The sequence below is a fragment of the Lissotriton vulgaris genome, chromosome 5 (assembly GCF_964263255.1).
Source record: "Lissotriton vulgaris chromosome 5, aLisVul1.2, whole genome shotgun sequence".
In the NCBI taxonomy this organism is placed as follows: domain Eukaryota; kingdom Metazoa; phylum Chordata; class Amphibia; order Caudata; family Salamandridae; genus Lissotriton; species Lissotriton vulgaris.
The window spans coordinates 1,796,105,921-1,796,126,063 of record NC_141693.1 but is presented as its reverse complement, the minus strand read 5'-3'; the positions used below and the strand labels follow the sequence as shown (position 1 = coordinate 1,796,126,063).

The 20,143-nt window shown below is 43.9% G+C and overlaps 1 protein-coding gene across 3 annotated transcripts in view; it reads left to right on the top strand.

Annotated features, from left to right (window-relative positions):
* NKIRAS2 (NFKB inhibitor interacting Ras like 2) overlaps window positions 1-18,269 on the top strand; it is a 158,947-nt gene extending 140,678 nt beyond the window's left edge. For all 3 annotated transcript variants that reach the window (XM_086924151.1, XM_086924148.1, XM_086924149.1), the window contains exons 3-4: window positions 3,707-3,948; window positions 15,951-18,269. In XM_086924151.1, the coding sequence (XP_086780277.1) occupies window positions 3,707-3,948; window positions 15,951-16,190 (482 nt within the window). In that variant the 3' untranslated portion in view covers window positions 16,191-18,269. The remainder of the gene's footprint in view (window positions 1-3,706; window positions 3,949-15,950) is intronic.
* The last annotated feature ends 1,874 nt before the right edge of the window (window positions 18,270-20,143 follow it).

The window sequence follows — 20,143 nt, the reverse complement described above, 5'->3', positions numbered from 1 at the left end:
TCACTCTATCTATCTCCCTCACTCTATCTATCGCCCTCTATCTATCTATCTATCTATCTATCTATCTATCTATCTATCTATCTATCTATCTATCTATCTATCTATCTATCTATCTATCTATCTATCTATCTATCTATCTATCTATCGCCCTCTAGATATCACCCTTAATCTATCGCCCTCAATCTATCTATCTATCGCCCTCTATCTATCTATCGCCCTCTATCTATTGCCCTCACTCTATCTATCTATTGCCCTCACTCTATCTATCTATTGACCTCCCTCTATCTATCGCCTCTATCTATCTATCACCCTCACTCTATTTATCTATCGCACTCACTCTATCCATCTATCTACTGCATCACCACAGCATCACTGAGCACCACCACAGCATCACCCAGGGGCACCACAACATCACTATGCGCTACAACAGCATCACTGAACGCCACAGCATCACTCGTTCGCCACCACAACATCACTCAGCGCCACCACAGCATCAATCTGTTCAACCATTCAACAACAACTGGTTCAAATATGTTCTCGCAATGTTTGAAGCTTTATTACAAATATCACAAAAAGATGTTAATATTTCACTTCTGTTCTTGGATTTTCGTCACAATAAAATACACTGAACATAATCTTCACAAAAGTTATTTACAAAAGTTTAAGCTATTGCCAATATAAATTACAATACATTTTATTTAAGTATTAATTATTTTAAAAAATTAAAAGCCATTGCTATTTGTAATATCAATACATCTAAGTCCCGTAAATACAACACATATTGCATTACAAATGCTATAGGTGTCACATTTGCGAAAGTTAAAACTATTGGCATTGTAAATTACAAAGCTATTAATTTTGCTACTTTCAAAACCAACACATAAATAAAAAAATTGTCATTTATAATACCAATTGCTCAAGCTTTCCTAATGCGAGACCTATTGCATTGCAAATGCTTGTTTAATAGGTGTGTTTCTTGTAGGATCAGGTTCTGCGTGGGGGAGTCTTTTAGATATTGGAGTAGCCTGGCTCTTCGACCCTTCACTCGTAACCCATTAACATTCCATGTTAATATCTTTATGGACATATCTTTGGTATTGCTATTTTGGATGTAAGAACTAATACTGAGGTGTTAGAGGAATTTTTATTATATTTTCCCATATGCTCCCCACCCTGTGACACCTTTCCCTCCCCCCCACATCCCTGGAGAACCCACCCCTGCTTCTTCCTCTTGGACATGGTGTTAGTCCAAGTTAGACTTTTGCTCCATTTGCCCCTCGTCTCGCCAAATCTCAATACATCTCACTAAGTGCAAAAAAGTGCCTCCTATATGTGTGCCTATCGTACATATTCGATACGAGTACTTAAGAACCTAAGAACCTATTCTTTTCTTTCATTTGACTTTTATTTGACTAGCTTCCTCCTCTGTTCCCTCCATCTTCACTTCCATCTTAATACTCTCTAGCAGGTCATCTGCCTCTCTTGCCCTCCTAATCATATGCATCTTGTTGTTAAACAAAACTCGTAGGGAGGCTGGGAATTTTAGTTGTACAGTTGCCCCCAATTTTTTTAAATCATCCAAACGCCTCCCAAGTTCCCACTGTCTATCTAGGGTGGCTCGTGATAGATCTGATCGTATTTCAAAAGGAAAATCTGGGCCCTTTAGGGTTTTAAGTTTTAGTGCAGCTATCAATATTTTTTCTTTAAGAGCATAGGTATGGAAGTTGATAAGGATCTTCCTTGCCTTTGTTCTCCCGGGGCTCTTTTAAAGGGATCCCTGTGTATTCATTGAATGTCTTTTGCAATGTCCATCTCGCTCTCATCCACCTGAACTGCTGCTTTTATAAGGGCTATTTCATATGTTTTTAAGTCCTCCCTTTCTTTTCCTTCGGGAATGTTAAGTATCCTTAGATTATTTTTTCTAGAGTTATTCTCCAACTGCTCAACCTTTTCCAGAAGCCCCTGTTCCTCTTTACGGAATGATTGAAGTTCCATTCTATTATTAACGAGGTCCTTTTTTAATACCTCCACTGTGTCTTCCAGGATCCCTGTCTTTTCTGCCAGTGTATCTAGTTTCTTTTCCAGAGTTTCACAAAATCTGCGAATTTCACACTGATTTGCCGCAGATTTTGTGAACCCGCTCCTTATTTCTGCCGATAGGCTCCCCATCATTGTCTCTAGTGAATTAACCAGATGGGCGCGCGACTGAATATCCAGATCTTTACTACTTGTAGCTATCTTGATTGTTGAATTTATATCTGGGCTTGTAGTGCTCAAGATACTAGAAATGGCCAGTTTTCAACATGGTCGCTGCCAACAACATGGCCCATGTGACCTATATCTAGGGTGTCAATAGGGATATTCACACCTTGGTGTAATACTCCATCCGGGGGATCACATATAACATAGTTTACAAGACCATTCCCGTCGATGCACTCTTGCCCTGAATTTATGTCTCTTTCCACATCACAAGGGTGGCAGAATCAGTGGCATATTGGCCAATGTCCCTGCTGTTACACTTGAACTTAAGTTTGAGTCTACTGGTGCAGGTGATGAGGGTCTTTTTAGGGCAAGTACTGAAGGCTGGACTTTGAAAAAGGAGCGTAAGGATGGTGTGATCTTAATTTTATGCTCTATACAATCCCCTCTCTTTCTTTGTTTTTTGCTTTTCTTTTTGATATCTCGCTTCGGGATACACGGGTGACCCCGTTTGTGGGCGCTCAGATGTTGCAGTAATGAGGCCAGGGTAGACTGATTCACTCCCCCAAAACTGACCCCCTTTTTTCTCAATACACACGCTTTGCCTCCTTTGTTCCACCCTTTCCCCCTCTAAAGACCCCTGTTCAACCCTGTCACCAGAATCGCAAAACAGGGGCTCCGCAGTAGGCAGTCTCCTACCTTTCTCGTCCTGAAGCTTTTCCACCTTGCTGATGCTGGTAATGGCGGCTGATTGCCTGGAGGAAGCTCCGACTTCCAAGCAGCCCAGGCGTGCAGCAACAGCGTATGTGATGACGCTGCCACTGCTCGAACGGGTATAGCATCTCACTGCCGCCCTGCGGCTCTTCCTGAGCTCCAGGGCGGTCGAGAAACAGCGCGGACCGTTGTCCGGTTTTACAAAAGCACCAAACAAAGCAGAACTCTGAGGGCTCGAGCTAAATCCGCTGTTGATGCACATGAATGCATAAGGTACGGTGCTGTACATTCTATGCGGCTCTATTATACTCGGAAGTAAGATTATGGAAGGTTTAGGCGCGATTCATGACTCGGCTCGACCGGAACTGCTGGAGCTTGCGATCTACGCGCTACGCAGCCTCCATGTTCTCCTGTAGGGAAGGCTTTCTCTGTTGTAAATGTTTGCAGACGTTGTGCCTTTTGATTGGCGGTACTAGAGTGGTAAAACTTGGTTTTGAGATGCATGTCCTCCATACCCCAATGCAAAACATATAATTTCATGGTACATACATGATAACAGCCACATGGTCTATATTTTTCCACTAAGAAAGACAAAGTGACTCAGTCATACTGTGAGGCAAGCCAGGATTTGATCCTGGGAAGGTATGACGTCTAGTCTTGTGTTCCTGGTAAGGCTGCACTTGTCCCGTAGTGTTCTATCAAGGTTCCTCACCAAAGCCCTTGACTTCTCTACATTTCAAACACCTTTTTTATCAAGAACATTAAACATTCCCTGTACATCGTTTTCTCACAGGCTCGCAGACGATGGAGACCCAGGAGGACATCTACGTAGGGACAGTGGAGACAGACCGAGGGGTCCGGGAGCAGGTTCGCTTCTATGACACACGGGGCCTGAAGGACAACATGGAGCTGCCCAAACACTGCTTCTCTTGCACGGACGGTTATGTGCTGGTCTACAGCATTGACAGCAAGGAGTCCTTTAAAAGAGTTGAAATCCTAAAGAAGGAGATCGACAAGTCCAAAGATAAAAAGGAGGTGCGTGAATTCCTGTTTCTGCAATGCAGTAATGCATGGAGGAAATGTATGCTTTATAACATGGTATACTTATTAATTTGGCTTGTTTATAGCACAAACATCATGCTTATTTGAGGATGCATATGTCATGTCCCAGACCTTATCACTACTGATAGAAATGGTTAGTGTTGGCAAGATCTGGCTCCAGTTGTAAACTGACTGAACACTAATGGGCATTAATTCCAGCTGCCTCCACATTCGTTGACTGAATCAATATAAATGGTCTGTGGCTCAGGTTCCAGCACTAATTAGTGACTAACTCAATGGTAATGGTCAATAATTACAGCTCAAGCCTAAATGTACTGAGGCTCAACAGTATGCATCGTGGAGGTTTCTACACATTCTACATCTCCATTGTTAAGTTCCTGGGCATCAAAATTGATCTTTGGCTTGGGTTTAGGTAAGTCTTCCACACTAAATTAGAATCAGTCCTCCCAGTCCACATTTTCAGAATCGGAGTACAAGCACTTATTCTCACCCATCAGCTGGGTAACTGTACTCTATGAATTACCCGATGCCCTGAAGGCTGTCTTCCATGCTGCATCTTACTAATGTAAGGTCAGTCACATCACCCTACCTTTTCGCCCCCACCAAACCTGCATTTATTTTAGATCTCTATGCTTCATTTACAAGGTTATCCACTTTGAAATATTTGACTAACTAGTTGAAATACTTTAGCTCTCAGGCCCCTCTTGTGTCACCTTTAACATTAATGTGATGAAACCGTAGATCCCAAGGCAAGAAAAGAAGGAAGACTCTAATTTTTGACCCTCAAACTCTGGAATAACTTGTCTCTTCTTGTGAGACCTTGAAGAGGGGAACCCAAAACCTTTATATTCTTTCCTTGCTATCCTTCCATATACCTTTGTCCCCCAACAGCAGCTAATCTGCTGGGTCTTCAGATATACATATTCCGCACTTCACTTTTGGAACTATCCTTGTGTTTATGTAAAGCTCCTGTTCATGATTCTGTGATTCATTTTAGATTGTATGTCTCGTTGTAATTGCTTCTTGGGGCAAGGGTCATGCTTAATAAAGGCATCCAATGAAAATAAATACAAAACATTTATAGCCGATGCAGGCTTTAGAAGGGGGGCATTATTCCTCGGGCGTACATCTTCTCTTCGATGAGGTGTGACATTTTCTTGTTGCAAGTGGATAAATAATAGACCTCAAGCTGCAAAAGTAGTGTTCAAGTAAGAAAAATGCTTTTGCATATTTAATCTATGACAGATCCTTATGTTTTTCATAGACTAACAAGTAGTATGGTACCTGGAAGCTGGGTTTTAGAAAATAGGTGTTCGAGACATATGAGCTGTAGATCATATGCTGTGCAGAGATTGCCATCTAGTGTAGGGTCTCGATGTTTGCACTTTGTTTTTCTTCAAAGAAGTCTTTCCAGTCTCGAGGTAGGTGACTCCTCCTGTCGGTGATAGTGCGCATGGGTATCGACTCCATTTTTAGATTGTTTTTTTCCGCCATAGCGTTTGGATGTGAATTGTTGTGCTCCGGTTCGGCACTGCTTTTTTGGGCACCATTCGATGCGCATTCCACTGCCCTCGATGGTATTGTTTATCGATTATATTTTCCATTCTCCGCGTGCGCTAAGTTTCCACGCACCGACTTGCACGAAGTGTGCAACCTTTGCCTATCACTGGAACACGACGAGAAGGACTGCGACGTGTGTCGTCATTTCGATAGAAGAAGCCGCTCTGTGACCGTTGGGTTCGACGTCACGAAATGTACCAGGAAAGTGGCTCTGCACCAGATCTCCTCGGAGACAAGTCCGAACACGAAGAATCACAAGCGCAGGAAGCCGAAATGGAGGAGGAACACATCTCCTTGTCTGAAGCCGACTCCGATGCCAAAGATCTCACACCGGGACGACAGATCGTGAGTAAAAAGATTTCCTTCCCCTACTATCTCCTCCACAAAAAGGCTCCGGTCCCGCCTCTGCCTTTGGGCCAAGGTCGGCACCGGGAAAAGGTTTTGAATGCCCTGCCTTCGAGTTCGGCGATAATATAAAAAACAGCCTTCTACTCCGCCTCATGCCGGTGCCGACCCGAAACCTTTGGCGTCAAAATCCAAACACCGTCTGGTTTTCGTGACACCAGTCTATAAGGCTAAATCTTCTGAGCCAAAAACTTCGGAGCCGAAACTTTCGGCACCAACACCGGCGTCTAAAGAAAACACTTCAACTAAAGAGCCTCTGACCGATATTCCACCTTCGCATCTGAAACAGAAGTAGATTGTGATTAATCCATAAACTGGACAGATTCATGCCAAACTTCCTGAGAAGAGGAAAATGGACTTACAAGAAGACTACCACATTCCTCTGAAAAGGAAATTGTGGGTACTACCCTTCTCCACCATGCATTCCACCTTCTTCAACCATTGATCCGAATTTACTCATTACATCTACACATTCTCCTTCTCCACCAGCATCACCTGACACACAGGATACAGGGGATGGGGATATAGATGACTACACACCACAGGATACTGACCCATGGGATATTTATAATGCTGACCCTCAACCAGATAATGACCCTGACCTATATCCATCCAGACCTTCTCCTCCAGATGATAGATATATTGAGCTTGTTAACAGAGCTGCACAATATGATGGAGTAGAGCTCCATAAAGAGACTTCAAAGGAGAATGATTTTTTTGACACACTAAGTACATCTCAAAGGGCTACACAAACATTATGAATGTTAAAGGGTATTGTTAAACATACTGATGACATCTTTAAAGAACCTGTAAGAGCTAGAATCATCACTTCCAGGGTAGAGAAAAAGTACAAATCTACACCTAATGACCCTGTATGTATCAAAGGCCAGTTACCCCTGGACTCTGGTAGTTTCCAACGCTTGCAAAAGAGCAACTCGCAAACAGGCAAGCTCCCCCCCTGATAAAGAGTCCAAATTAATTGACGCTTCGGGCAAAAGGGTAGCATCACAAGCAGCTAATCATTGGCGCATTGCCAATGCTCAAGCACTATTGGCACGGTATGATAAAGCTCATTATGATGAGCTCGAAAAGCTCATTTGATTTCTTCTTGATGAGCATAGGTCTAGAGCTAGTGCCCTTATTCAAGAGGGTAAATTAATAATGAATACATCTATCAGGTATGTTCTATATCAGGCAGACACAACAGCTCGTGCAGTAAACACTAGCGTACTGCTCCGTAGATATGCTTGGTTAAAAATTTCAGGATTCAAGCCTGGGGTACAAGCCTCTATTCTTAATCAACCCTTTGACAAAGAACTCCGCTTTGGTCCAACTGTTGATACATCACTAGTAAAGATGAAAAAGGATACTGAAGTTGCTAAGTCCATGGGGGCCTTACAATCACCTTTCAACAGAGGATCCTTTTGTCGCTCATTTTACAGTGGCGGCTCCAAAAATATGTCTACAGACAATCCCTCCTCCTCTTACAAGGGCAACAATCAGTCATCCTCTTCAAGAGGTTATTTTAGAGATGGATATAGAGGAAACAACGGCAAGGGAAGAGGCAGAGGTAACTCAACACGCACTTCCCCCTGCAAACACCAAACAGTGACTTCCTTTCCATACCCCTGACCATTCCACTCCTGTCGGGGGACATCTTTCCCAATTTCTACCCATTTGGAAAACGATTACATCAGAGAAATGAGTTCTACAAATTATCCAATCTGGTTTTTGCCTGGAGCTCACAAGCAATCCACCGAACATTCCTCCAAGGTCACAGCTTATGTCACACAAACCTCTCACCCTTCTAAAGAAAGAGGTTCTCTCTTTGTTGCAGGAAGGTGCAATAGAACCAGTCCCTTTACCATACCAGGTAGCAGGGGTGTACTCCCTCAACTTTCTAAATTCCCAAAAAGGATGGCTCTCTCAGACCTGTATTAAACCTCAGAGAACTAAATCTATACATTCAGTCTAGCCATTTTTATATGGTAACACCCCAAAAAGTGCTTCCCCTTCTTCAGCAAGGCGACTTTCTCTCCACTCTGGATTTAAATGACGCTAACTTTCATATTCCAATACACACTGCACCCCACAAATACCTTAGGTTTGTGGTAGCAGGTCAGCACTATCAATTCAAAGTCCTCCCATTCAGAGTAACAACGGCACCCAGGGTTTTCACCAAATGCTTGGCAGTAGTCGCAGCCCATCTAAGAAAACAACATATTCATGTCTTCCCATACTTAGACGACTGGCTCATAAAGGCCAGCTCGCACAACAGCTGTCTACACCACACACAAAAAAAAACTTTGCAATTCCTCCATGAGCTAGGATTCACAGTAAATCTGTCAAAATCCCATTTCCAACCATCCACATCTCAAGCATATCTAAGAACTATTATAAACACACAAAAAGCTCTAGCATACCCAACTCCAGCCAGAGTCCGGAATATATAAACCCTGATGTCTCAGTTTCAGCCTCAACACTCCCTACCAGCTTGAGTGTTCATGCAGTTACTGGTAATGATGGTGTCTTGCATTATTATAGTCCCCTACGCAAGATGCGTCCCCTAAAGGAATTCTTAGCACGTCAGTGGAACCAAGCTCACAGTCAGTTATCATATCTAGTGTTGGTAGACGCCCGCACCCTTCGCTCTCTGCAGTGGTGGAACATACAAAATGTTTTAAAAGGGCAGCCCTTCAGCGACCCGGTTCCACAGATTTCCTGACAGCGGACACATCACTGACAGGTTGGGGAGCGCATCTCCAAACCCACACAATTCAGGGGATTTAAAGCTTTCAGCAGAAGCAGCTTCATATTAATCATCTAGAGCTGCTAATGATTTTTATGGAGCTAAAAGCATTTCAAGTTTAGTTAGTATTCAAGACTGTCCTAATTCTTACAGACAACATGACAGCTATGTACTACATACAAAAACAGGGAGGGACACACTCTCTCCAGCTGTCACAGCTAGCGCAGACCATCTGGAAATGGGCAATACATCACAAAATATATCTCCTAGCAGACCACCTTACAGGAGTAGACAATTAATTGGCAGATTTGATGAGTCATCAGACACAGCAAATCCCTGAATGGGAAATACACCCTCAAGTTCTCCACCCATTCTTACAAATGTGGGGATTCCCACACATAAACCGGTTTGCCACACATCTAAATGCCAAATGCCCAAACTTCATGTCCAGGTATCCACAACCATTTTCCAAAGGCAATGCACTGTGGATGAATTGGTCAGGGATATTTGCTTACGCTTTTCCACCTCTCCCACTCATTACATGAGTGGTTCGGAAACTCAAACAAGCGTCCCTGACACTAATCCTACGTGGGCACATCAACCTTGGTTCACAACCCTATTGGAACTCTCAGTAGTTCCTTACCAAAAACTATGTCTTGCAACCAATCTCCTTAGACAGAGCTATGAAGACATAAGACATCCAGACCCCAGTCAACTCAATCTGGCGATCTGGCTTCTGAAGTCTTAGAGTTTGGCTATCATAATCTACCGCCAGACTGCATGAATATTATCAAAGAGGCTAGACGTCCTACCACAAAAGCCTGCTATGCAGCAAAGTGGAAGCGGTTTGTGATATACTGTAATAACAACCACATCAACCCGCTTGATGCTTCTGTACAAAATATGATATGTTATTTATTACATCTACAACGTTTCAATTTAGTGTACACGTCCATATGTTTACATCTGGCTGCAATAGCTGCATACCTCCAGAATAGACAACATCTATCTCTTTTTAGAGTACCTGTTATCAAAGCCTTTATGGAGGGACTCAAAAGAGTCATTCCCACGAGACGTCCACCTGCTCCAGTGTGGAATCTCAACATTGATCTCTTCTAAAGGGTCCACCCTTTGAGCCATTGCACAAATGTGAACTGCAATTTCTCAAATGGAAAGTTGCTTTCCTCGTTGCTATCACATCAATCGGAAGAGTGGGTGAGATTCAGGCATTAATTATAGAAGATCTCTTTTTACAAATGCACCAAAATAAAGTGGTTCTAAGGACTAACCCTAATTTGCTTCCTAAAGTCATTTCTGCTTTTCCTATCAATCAATCTGTTGAGTTACCTGTGTTCTTTCCCCAACCAGATTCAGTGGCAGAACGTGCCCTACACACATTAGATGTGAAGAGAGCATTGCTTTATTACATAGAAAGAACAAAACCTTTCCTTAACCCTTTCGATGCTGATGACGAGCTCAGCTCGTCATCACCCACGGGTGTCGTGTGCTGATGACGAGCTGAGCTCGTCATGGTGCCACTAAAATGGCATTTTCCAGCACAGGGGGGGGGAAAACGGCCAGCAGCCATGTGGTTAACACAAATCAACTTTTTGTCGCTTTTGCGCCACCATACAACGGCAATTCCATATGAAAATCAGGTATTGCAAGGTGGATAGTCAAGTGCATTCAAATATGCTCGCAAAAGGAAAACAAACGTTAGCAGTTCCCCCTAGAGCACATTCTACCCGCAAACTGGGGGCTTCTATGACATTCTTAGATAATATACCCATAGATGACATATGCAAAGCTGCTACATGGTCTACACCTCACACATTCACAAAACATTATTGTGCAGATGTGTTAGCAAGACAACAAGCTAGAGTGGGCCTGGCAGTTTTATGTACACTATTTCAGACTACTGCAACAGATACAGGTTAGCCACGGATTTGGGAGATAACTGCTATGTAGTCTATGCACAGCATATGATCTACAGCTCATACGCCTCAAATTTAAAATGCTACTTACCCAGTATGCATCTGTTCTTGGCATATAGAGCTATAGAGTCATATGCGCCCGCCCGCCTCCCCGGGTACCTATACCTGTTGCAGTAACATTTTACTTAGATACATGCATTCATGGACATCTCCTTGTACTACTCTTACTAACTCCATTATCACCCTCTGAGGGAAAACAATTTACCTACCTTGAAAGTCTTCTTAGAAGAAAAACAATGTGAAAACATCCGGACCCAACACTAGATGGCGATCTACGCACAGCATATGATTCTACAGCTCTATATTATTATTATACCGCTTATAGAATGGCTGGTTACTCCAACGGAGTGTCCCAGGCTAAAAACCAAATTAGTACCCAACAGCTGGGCCAGAGGTCACCCACCCACCCTGCAGCCAGAACCCCTCTATAGAACAGTTACATAGGCTCTATTTCCGGCCATCAGGGTGCCAGCGGAATAGCCACGTGTTAAGTATTTTTCTAAACAAAGTCTCCGATGGGCACATCCTTAAGTCAGCAGAGAGGTTGTTCCAGGCTTTCGCTGCAAGAAAGCCAAAGGAACTCCCACTAGCCCGTACCTTCCGAACCTTAGGCACAATAAGCTTTGCCTTGCCCAAGGACCTTAGGCAGCGTGCAGGTATATAGGCAGTAAGAAGGGGATGCAAGAAGCCAGGACCTTTCTTTTTAATGATCCTGTGAGTGAAACATAAGGCCATAAAGGTGACTCTTGCCTGTATGAGGAGCCAGTGTAATTTCCTCTGAGCCTCTCCATCCTAGGCCCATCTAGGAATATTCAAAATTAGGCGAGCTGCAGCATTCTGAACCTTCTGCAGGATGTGTACATTTTTTTGGGTCACCCCTAGATACAAGATGTTATAGTAGTCTTGACGCGACGTAACAAGGGCCTGTATAATAGTCCGTCTAGCCTCTACTGGGAGATGATCCAGAATTTTACGCAGCATCCTAAGAATGACAAAACAGGCACCAGCCACTTCTGATATCTGTTTGGAGAATGAAAGGGATTCGTTAAACCACACTCCTAGATTCTTAACCTTGGCCTTAGGGGTCGGGGGTGGTCCCAGCTCCTCCGGCCACCACAGGTGTGACCAAAGGGAGGGCTGCTTACCGACTACCATCACCTCCGTCTTACCCGCATTCAGCTGCAAACAGCTGAGCTTCATCCAGTTGGCAACCTCCCCCAAACAGGCCTTAAACTTGGCAGCCGTTCCTGCCTCCTTTTGCTCCTGGGTACAATCAGCTGTGTATCATCAGCATATGATACCAGTTTTAGCCCATGTCTCAACACAGTGTTTGCCAAGGGGCGCATATAAATATTAAATAGGGTAGGGCTGAGAGCTGAACCCTGCGGCACCCCTTGCGACAATGGGCAGACTCTGGATTTAAAAGGATGCTGTAGAACCTGGAAGGATCTGTTCTCCAAATAATGTTTAATCCATCTCCATATCACTCCACCGACCCCGGCCTCCCGCAACCGTTCTAAAAGAAGGCCATGGGAGACCATGTCAAAAGTGGCGCTTAGGTCTAGGAGGATCAGAGCAGTTGTTCTTCCCTCATCAGCAGCAGTTTTTAGAGCCTCTGAAGCGAGAAGAAGAGCCAACTCTGTACTATGTTGGGGTCTGAACCCTGACTGTGTTTCATGGAGTACTTGTCTCTCTTCCAGGAATAAGGACAATTGACTGTTAAGATGCTTCTCTGCAATTTTAGCCACACAAGGTAGTAAAGATATGGGTCTAAGATTTTCTGGGAGTGCAGGGTCTAGGTTTCTTTAGCAATGGAACCACCATGGCTTGCTTCCAATTACTAGGAACTGCACTCGAGATAAAAGCGAGGTTCAGGAGCGAGGTAAGAACTAGAGCAATTACTTCTTTCCCTAGCCTCAGGTATTTTGGGGGGATCGAGTCTAAAGGCGACCCAGATTTAACTGCCTCCATGAGTTTGAGAACCTCGCTTATTCCAGGCAAACAAAAAGCAAAACTGTTCTCACTTCCGTGACCATCTATTACAGAAGCCGGGATGTGATTCCTGCTACTTTCAGGGAAGGTAGCATAGATTTTATCAATATTGCTCATAAAAAAAGTCTGCACTGGATTGCAATATTCAGAGGAGGCTGGCATTGTGGCTGTCACGCGATCTAAAGAGGACAATTCTTTCACTACATTGAAGATATTTTTGGTGCAATTTTTAGCTGCATCAATGTGCTCAATGTAAAACTCCCTCCGTACTTTCCTAATGCGTTTATGATACAGATTGAGAGCAGCCAGGTAAAGCACCCTATTCTCATTAAGGTAGTTCCCCCTCCAAGGGTGTTCAAAGCGCTTACAGTCCGTCTTTAGGAGAGCCAGTTACACCGAGAACCATTGAGCAGAAGGAGTTCTGCTGGTACTTTTACCTGGTTTCAGGGGAATGATGGAATCAACTGCCTCCTTCATCCAAAGAGAGACTTGCCCCTCAGCTGTGTGTACTTTAGTCCCTAAAACTGGGATACTTAACACCAGCTTATCCCCAAAGGCCTCAGAACTTATGCCAAGAACAGATGCATACTGGGTAAGTAGCATTTTCCTTTTCCTCCTTGGCTTCTGTAAACCCAAAAGGCCATCTTGGCTAGACAGCATTTGCTTGTGCTGAGCTCTCCAGTAGAACATCAGTCGCGACCTATCCTCGGCTGTTGCCAGTGTCAGATAATTCTCTATTGGCTAACTAAAAGCTAGATCTGATGCACGCACACCACGCTGTGACAGACTTGCTTTAATCATCTCTTTGAGGACTATTTTTCGAAACATTTGAAAATATTCTAGATACAACCAATAGATGTGAGGTGTATACAAAGCATGGGAGTTTAGAATTGATATACTGCTATAAAATCTGTTTTTCATGTAAGTGATGCAATCGGACAAGAGAAGGTTTGGGTGACACAGACACACACTAACCCACCTACTCCTGTAGGTTCTAAGATCTATATATATTACATGCCACACATCCATGATCTAGAACAGGGTCTCCGACCTTTTTTCTAATAAGAGTTTCTTATTTCAATTGTGGTATAGATATATTAATTCAGCCAAGCAAAATCTTTAAATTTAGTAAACTGGACTACACACAGTAGAGCTTCTTAAATGTAGCTGGAGAACTACCAGTTGCTCATGAGCTTCTCATTGGAGAAACCTGTACCACATACCATAACATTCTCTGAGTTTGGTTTTATGAATCCCACAAGTTGCAATAACTCAATATGTAATGTAATGTATGTATACTTGTAAAGCGCACTGTTACCTCGTCACGTGGCGTCCTGGCGCTGTATACCGCTGGGGAACCCGTCCTGGCTTTCCCTGTGAGAGGGCACCCCCAAGGTGAAGCCAGGCATCCCCGGCGTTGCTAGGGCCGTTGTGGAGATTAAGCAAGCTATTGCCCAGAGTTGCAGAGTGGGACCCATGGTTAGCGTAGGCACCTAGGCGAGAATTATCGAGTCCGCGGACATTGACCCAAGACCCTGCCGCGTCGGGAATTTAACCCTGGTCCCGGGCCGATCTCTGCTTCAGGGTCTGCCGCTTCTAACCAGTGAGCCACACTTCTCCACTTCATATGTACAATTATGCATGCAGAAATGCCCCTGCAGTGTCGCAAGTAGGAATTCACAACATTTTCCAAAAGTACACCTCAGGGAAAAAAACTACGAATCTGCACCCATATGAGGTAGCAACCTGACTGCAGATTGTTTTTTGAGTCAATTTGAAAATGTATATTTGGAGTAGAAAATGCAACGTGGTCTGCTTAACCCCTTCCATGCGGCCGCGATTCTGCGCCTGTGCGGCAGAATTGCGAGTGGGCGGGTTTATGACGGCCCCCAGCCGTCATCAGCACATGAGCACCGTAGTGCATGATGGCTGGGGGCCGTCATCAGCATGCAAGGGGTTAATGGATTTAAATGCAGCGGCCAACAAGGATTACCAGACATAACCATATACTCTAAACATCACAGTTCTGATTTATTTTCAAAAACAGTTGGAAATTGCTCCAGTGAGATTCCTCCTAAGTTCAGAATAGATTTCCTTTGTTTGGGAATTCGCACAAAAAACTCGACAATTGCGCCTGGAAACCTGGAAAAAAACTCCTCCTCTAGTCATTTTTGGATAGTTCCATGCCAAACCCTACATTCCCAAAAGTATATGACATGGGTGCCCTCTTCGCCACAGACCTAAACCTTATTTCAGAGCTAAACTCAGTGAAGAAGAGTGTGTTCCGCCATCCATGCTTGATTCATTTCTTACCTCCTTTGCTCTTACCCAGCAAATTGCCTGACTACAACAGTGGTGACTTCTCACCTGGACTGCCCTAATAGCCTACATTAACATACACAGCTTCAATTCCGTGTTAGAATTCAGTGCAAAAAACACCTGGGGAAGTACCATTTATGCATAGTATCTGCCACACATTTCCAATTGTGTGTGCTATGCACTACATACCAGTTACCACACTGTTTTGTCCATGAAATATTCTTCAGGAGGTATCTGGAGGAAATTGAACTTGTAAAAACTAAGCATGGCACAAATCTGATCTGTTTATTATGAAAGATATGGCAAAAGCAGTACGCCTGACACATTTTTTGTGGAAAGCATACATTAAGGCGAGTAGGCCTTTAAAGGTGGATTGTTATTACACTGTCAAAAGCCTAGAGTCAGCTATAGTGGTTACTTGTATTCGCACAGATTGCTATAGTAGTCTGGTCTCCCCATGTCAGAAACCCGGGGGGTATTAGATTTTGATTTTGATAATCCTTGCTAACCTCTCTTACAATAGATGTGTGTTGTTTTGAGAACTGTAATTGTGTACGCATTTTTATAATTCTTTGACTGTATGTCTAATGGTCACCTTCTTTGTTAAACCCTGGAGATAGAAGGTTTGCACAGTGAAAATCCTTGCTAGATTATCTTTTGTTAGTCTGGTAGATGTAGTTGTCTGCCAGGCCATTGATTATCAAACAAACTCTACTGTCCATTCTGTCATTCACATTCTGTTTCGTCCAGTGACAGCATATTGTAGCTCATTTCTGCCTGTGCAGCCACTGCTTACAGACTGTGCAGCCATGTTGGAATTGTATTGTCCATAGTGTATCATTGTTTTACCATTCCAACATGTTCACCATGTTTAGAAGCATTATGTTGACCTCCTTGGATCAGCATACCTTAAATACATATTGATAATAATTCATCTCTTCTCTCTTGATATACAGGTCACTATTGTTGTTCTGGGAAATAAATGTGATCTGCAGGACCAAAGGCGAGTGGACCACGAAGGTGCACAGCACTGGGCAAAAGTGGAGAAAGTGAAGCTGTGGGAGGTGACCGTTGCTGACCGCCGGACTCTCATTGAACCATTAACATTTCTGGCCAGCAAAATGACCCAACCCCAGAACAAGTCAGCATTCCCGCTTAGTCGCCGTAACAAAGGAAGCGGCTCGCTTGACAGCTGAATGCGTTACTGCCTTGCCAAAAGATTGCCTTTTGGCACAATGTCCTTTCCAGCCTCGGTATTTATTTTCCTTTCAAAATAAGCTATCTAGAACAAAAAATGGACTTGTTCTTTCACAGCTGTTTTGCAACTCATAATGAAAGCAAAGCTTTTAAGGCCTCACTAATCTACCAAGGATTTCAAAATGTACTGCCACATGCTGAACAATTCTACAATCTTTGATCTTGAAAATCTGCTTACGTTGAATGCCTATAAACAGCAAGGAAATCATTATTATTAATTAGTTAGAATTATAAGGGTTTTCCTGGGTCGATATGGAGGTTACAAGTTTTTCATATTCAGAGGAGTACTAAGATCAGGCTTTGTGGAGCTACATGATTGAGGTACACACGATCCAACGGAGGTAAAATATGATAAATCAACAATATTCTGCCAATGAAAGTAAGATTGGAAATCCTCTTCCCTATAATAAGAGAATGTATCATATGGTAAAAGTGCATTATCACTACAATGAAAGTTCAATTGCGCATATACTTAAGGGATATCATTAGTGATTAATCGAAAGTGTCACGCATAGTGGACACTTGAAAGTTGTTACGCTATAATATATATATATATATTACTTCTGGTGACATTGGCACCTCACACCTGAAGGAAGTGTGACATCATACTTAAGTAGTTGATTTGGCTGACGAAGCTACAAATCTCGTGTTTGTTTCGATGCTGCATGTGTCAGACCATAACCAGAATGCACTGGCCGGCTCTGGCATTAGGTATATATATGCTGCCTAGTGGATGCCGACTGAGAACTGGTTCAACTTCGGGTTGGGGTTGCAGCTGCCATCTCGGCCTCAGCAGCCCATAGTCAGTGATAGAACCTGCCCATTGGCTCCGCCTCCGTCACCACAGCGCCTGTTGGCTTGCCTGGTATTATGGACATGCCTAAGTGGCGGGTTGCGGGTCCGATTCATACCTGGTGGTGCTGTGACGCCACATCTTGTTGCAGTGTGATTGGTCTCCTGAGGAATATTTGAAATGCCAGGTGACAGGGAGTGGATCTAAGCATGATTTATGATTTCACAACTGTTGATGGCAAGATTTTTCGGGTGAAACCACTCCTGGGCAAAGTATGGTCTTACACCTGGGGATTCGATGATGTCACGTGATTACCCTATGTTTCACTCCTGATGATTGTATAGTTCTTTTCCAGGGGTATCCTCATCAAAGTCATAAGTCATAAGAATGTGCGGGGATCCCAGAAGGGTCCCCGCACATGGGCTGGAATATTCAGTGCTTATGACTTTGATGAGGATACCCCCGGAAGAGAACTAGGATCACAGCTAAGTAACTTATCCTTGCAGTTCTTCTCAGGGTATGGTGATGGGGAGATACCACAGATGATAAAAGCACTCCCCAGCTGACGAAGGACTGACACCTTATGGTAAGGTAATAACACCTTATTCACATATTTAAAACAAATATTTTTATGGGTCATTTATTTAAGGCTGACCCACTTCCACGAGTGTACATGTTTGTGTAAGTGCATTACACGCTTGCATTGTGACCAACAAAAGGAAACAAAGAAAGACGACAAACGGTACATGTGCTCAGTGTGCATGACAAACCCATTCTTGTTTGTGAAAGGATCCAGCTCTTTGTCACATCCCGCCAGACTCTACCCCACTAATCCTCTAGGCGACTGTCCCATAAGAAAAAGAAACAAGCATTTGCAATGCAGTAGGTCTCGCATTTACGCGACTTTAAGCTATTGGCATTGTAAATGGTAATGCCTTTTTATTTATGTTTTAAAAACTAAATCATGAAAAAGGAAGTAATTTACAATGCCAATAGCTCAAACTTAAGTAAATGCGAGACCTATTGCATTGCACATGCTTGTTACGACCAGAAATCAAACCAATGCGAGTGCAGAAGGCCCATTGCCACTGGACACAAACAATATCGCCGAAAATGTCCACATGAGGACGCTGTTGTTTTTTTTTATGGCCGCCTTCATAATCATTTACAGCAGAGGTCTTCAAACTTTTTTACTCTGAGCCCCCCTAAGCAAAATGTTTTGAGGTCGGGCCCCCTCCAAAACTTTATGGGAAGGATTGGGGGAGCGGGAGGGACATGGCTGCGTGCAGGGAGCGGGGCTTATGATTTCAGGAATACTTTTTCTATAGCTTATGAACCGCACCAAATATGGGACTTATAAAACAGCAAATGCATCAAACAAAAACAGATATCCCAAACAAACTACTCCCCATAATTGGGGTGTTGTGACCCCAATGCAACAATACCTGCTGCACTAATGATAACTGCAGTCCTGAGTAGCAGGCTATCTCCTCTGCCTCTTTTACCTTGTCCCCACCATGATGGATCATCCCCTCTGTCCTAATGCTTGAAAGAACAATAGGCTCTGATGCCCCCTTTTTAAAGGTAGCCAGTCATACTTGTGATGCAGTGGGCCCCCCAAATTCCTGGCCCCCAGTCCCTTTATGATAACCAGCAGTGGCCACTTACACACTTGGCAGCAGTACTAGCTTCACTAATGAATGACCCTTTAAAAAAATACAAAAACACTTATATTGTCACCTTCTTTGGGGTATCTCTCTGAAAAAGCGGTCTCTGGCCATTTGTAAACATAAAAATGAGTCTGCATACAGAGCTCCTTATTCTGGCCCTTCTCTTTGACAATATCTTTGAACCTTGCTCCTTCCTAGACCATTTCTGTGAGGCCCCAAGGATCGAGAGGATTAGGGCTCTGCATCTGAATGCAACCCTGCTGGCTTTCTCTGTATGGCAATGATGTTCTGTTGTATTTGAGAAGATGCACTGAGGTGGTGCCACTGCTGCTGGCCCAGCTGGAGGGCTTTGAGGTAGTGGCGGAACTACGCCTAAATAAGTCACTGCTTTTTCCGCTGGGGGCTTAGAGAGACCCCAAAAGCGTATTTAGCCCTGTGCCCTATCTAGTGCAGAAGGTGGCGAAGGTATGGGAGCGTACAGTCACTAGGGTCTTATAGAGAACGCCCTTCGATTGAGAGCTCAGTCTCTGGGTGCTCTTGCCTTTCAACTGTATTAGTGAGGATATGTTCATAGTGCGCTGGAGAGAGGGAGGATGTGAGACAGTAGGTGTCCTCTACCCAGGAGAGAAATTTCTCACCTTCGTGGGGGTGCGGCAGGCCTTTACACTGGGAGGCGGGTATTTCTTGCAGTATGCTAAGATAGCGAGCAAAGAAAGTGAAATTTGGTCGGATTTCCCCACCACTCCCCGGCAAAGAAACGCTTCACTTATTGCTGACAGCTGGGGCAGCGAGATACATGGTGACACTCCTGAATAGAGCACTCTGGGTGGGCAGAGTCAGGACTGAGCCTGCAGCACGTAGGGAGGTTGGGGGAGGACCGAAGGAAAATGGAATTTGTCTTGCGAGCTGGTTAAGCGGGTCTCCTGCAATGCTAGGCTCAAGCTGGTGCACTTTAGTTATGTTCTCCAAATATAGGTAACTCTAGTCAAACTCAGCTGGAAGAACAGAGACAGGAGCACAGACTGTCCTAGGTGTGGAGGAGAGGGCACATCCTTCTTGCATATGGCATAAGGTTTCTGGCTCATTCACAGCACAGACACAGCACTGAGACTACCCTCATCGCAGCAACAGATAACATTAGGATGATTCTTGATCGAGAAGAAACAACAGCCCTAAAACTGCTCGACCTCTCAGCGGCTATCAACAAGGTCTCCAAAAACACCCTGATCAGATGACATTACATGTACCAGGCATCCAAAGACTTGCCCTCAATTGGATCTGCTCTTTCCTCACAGGAAGAACCCAAAAAGTCAACCACACCAAGCACCTCATCTGTAGAGTTCTCCAAAGATCATCTCTCAGTTCAACCTTATTCAACATCTACATGACCCCCACTGGCAGACCTCAGCAGTTCACACAACATCAACAT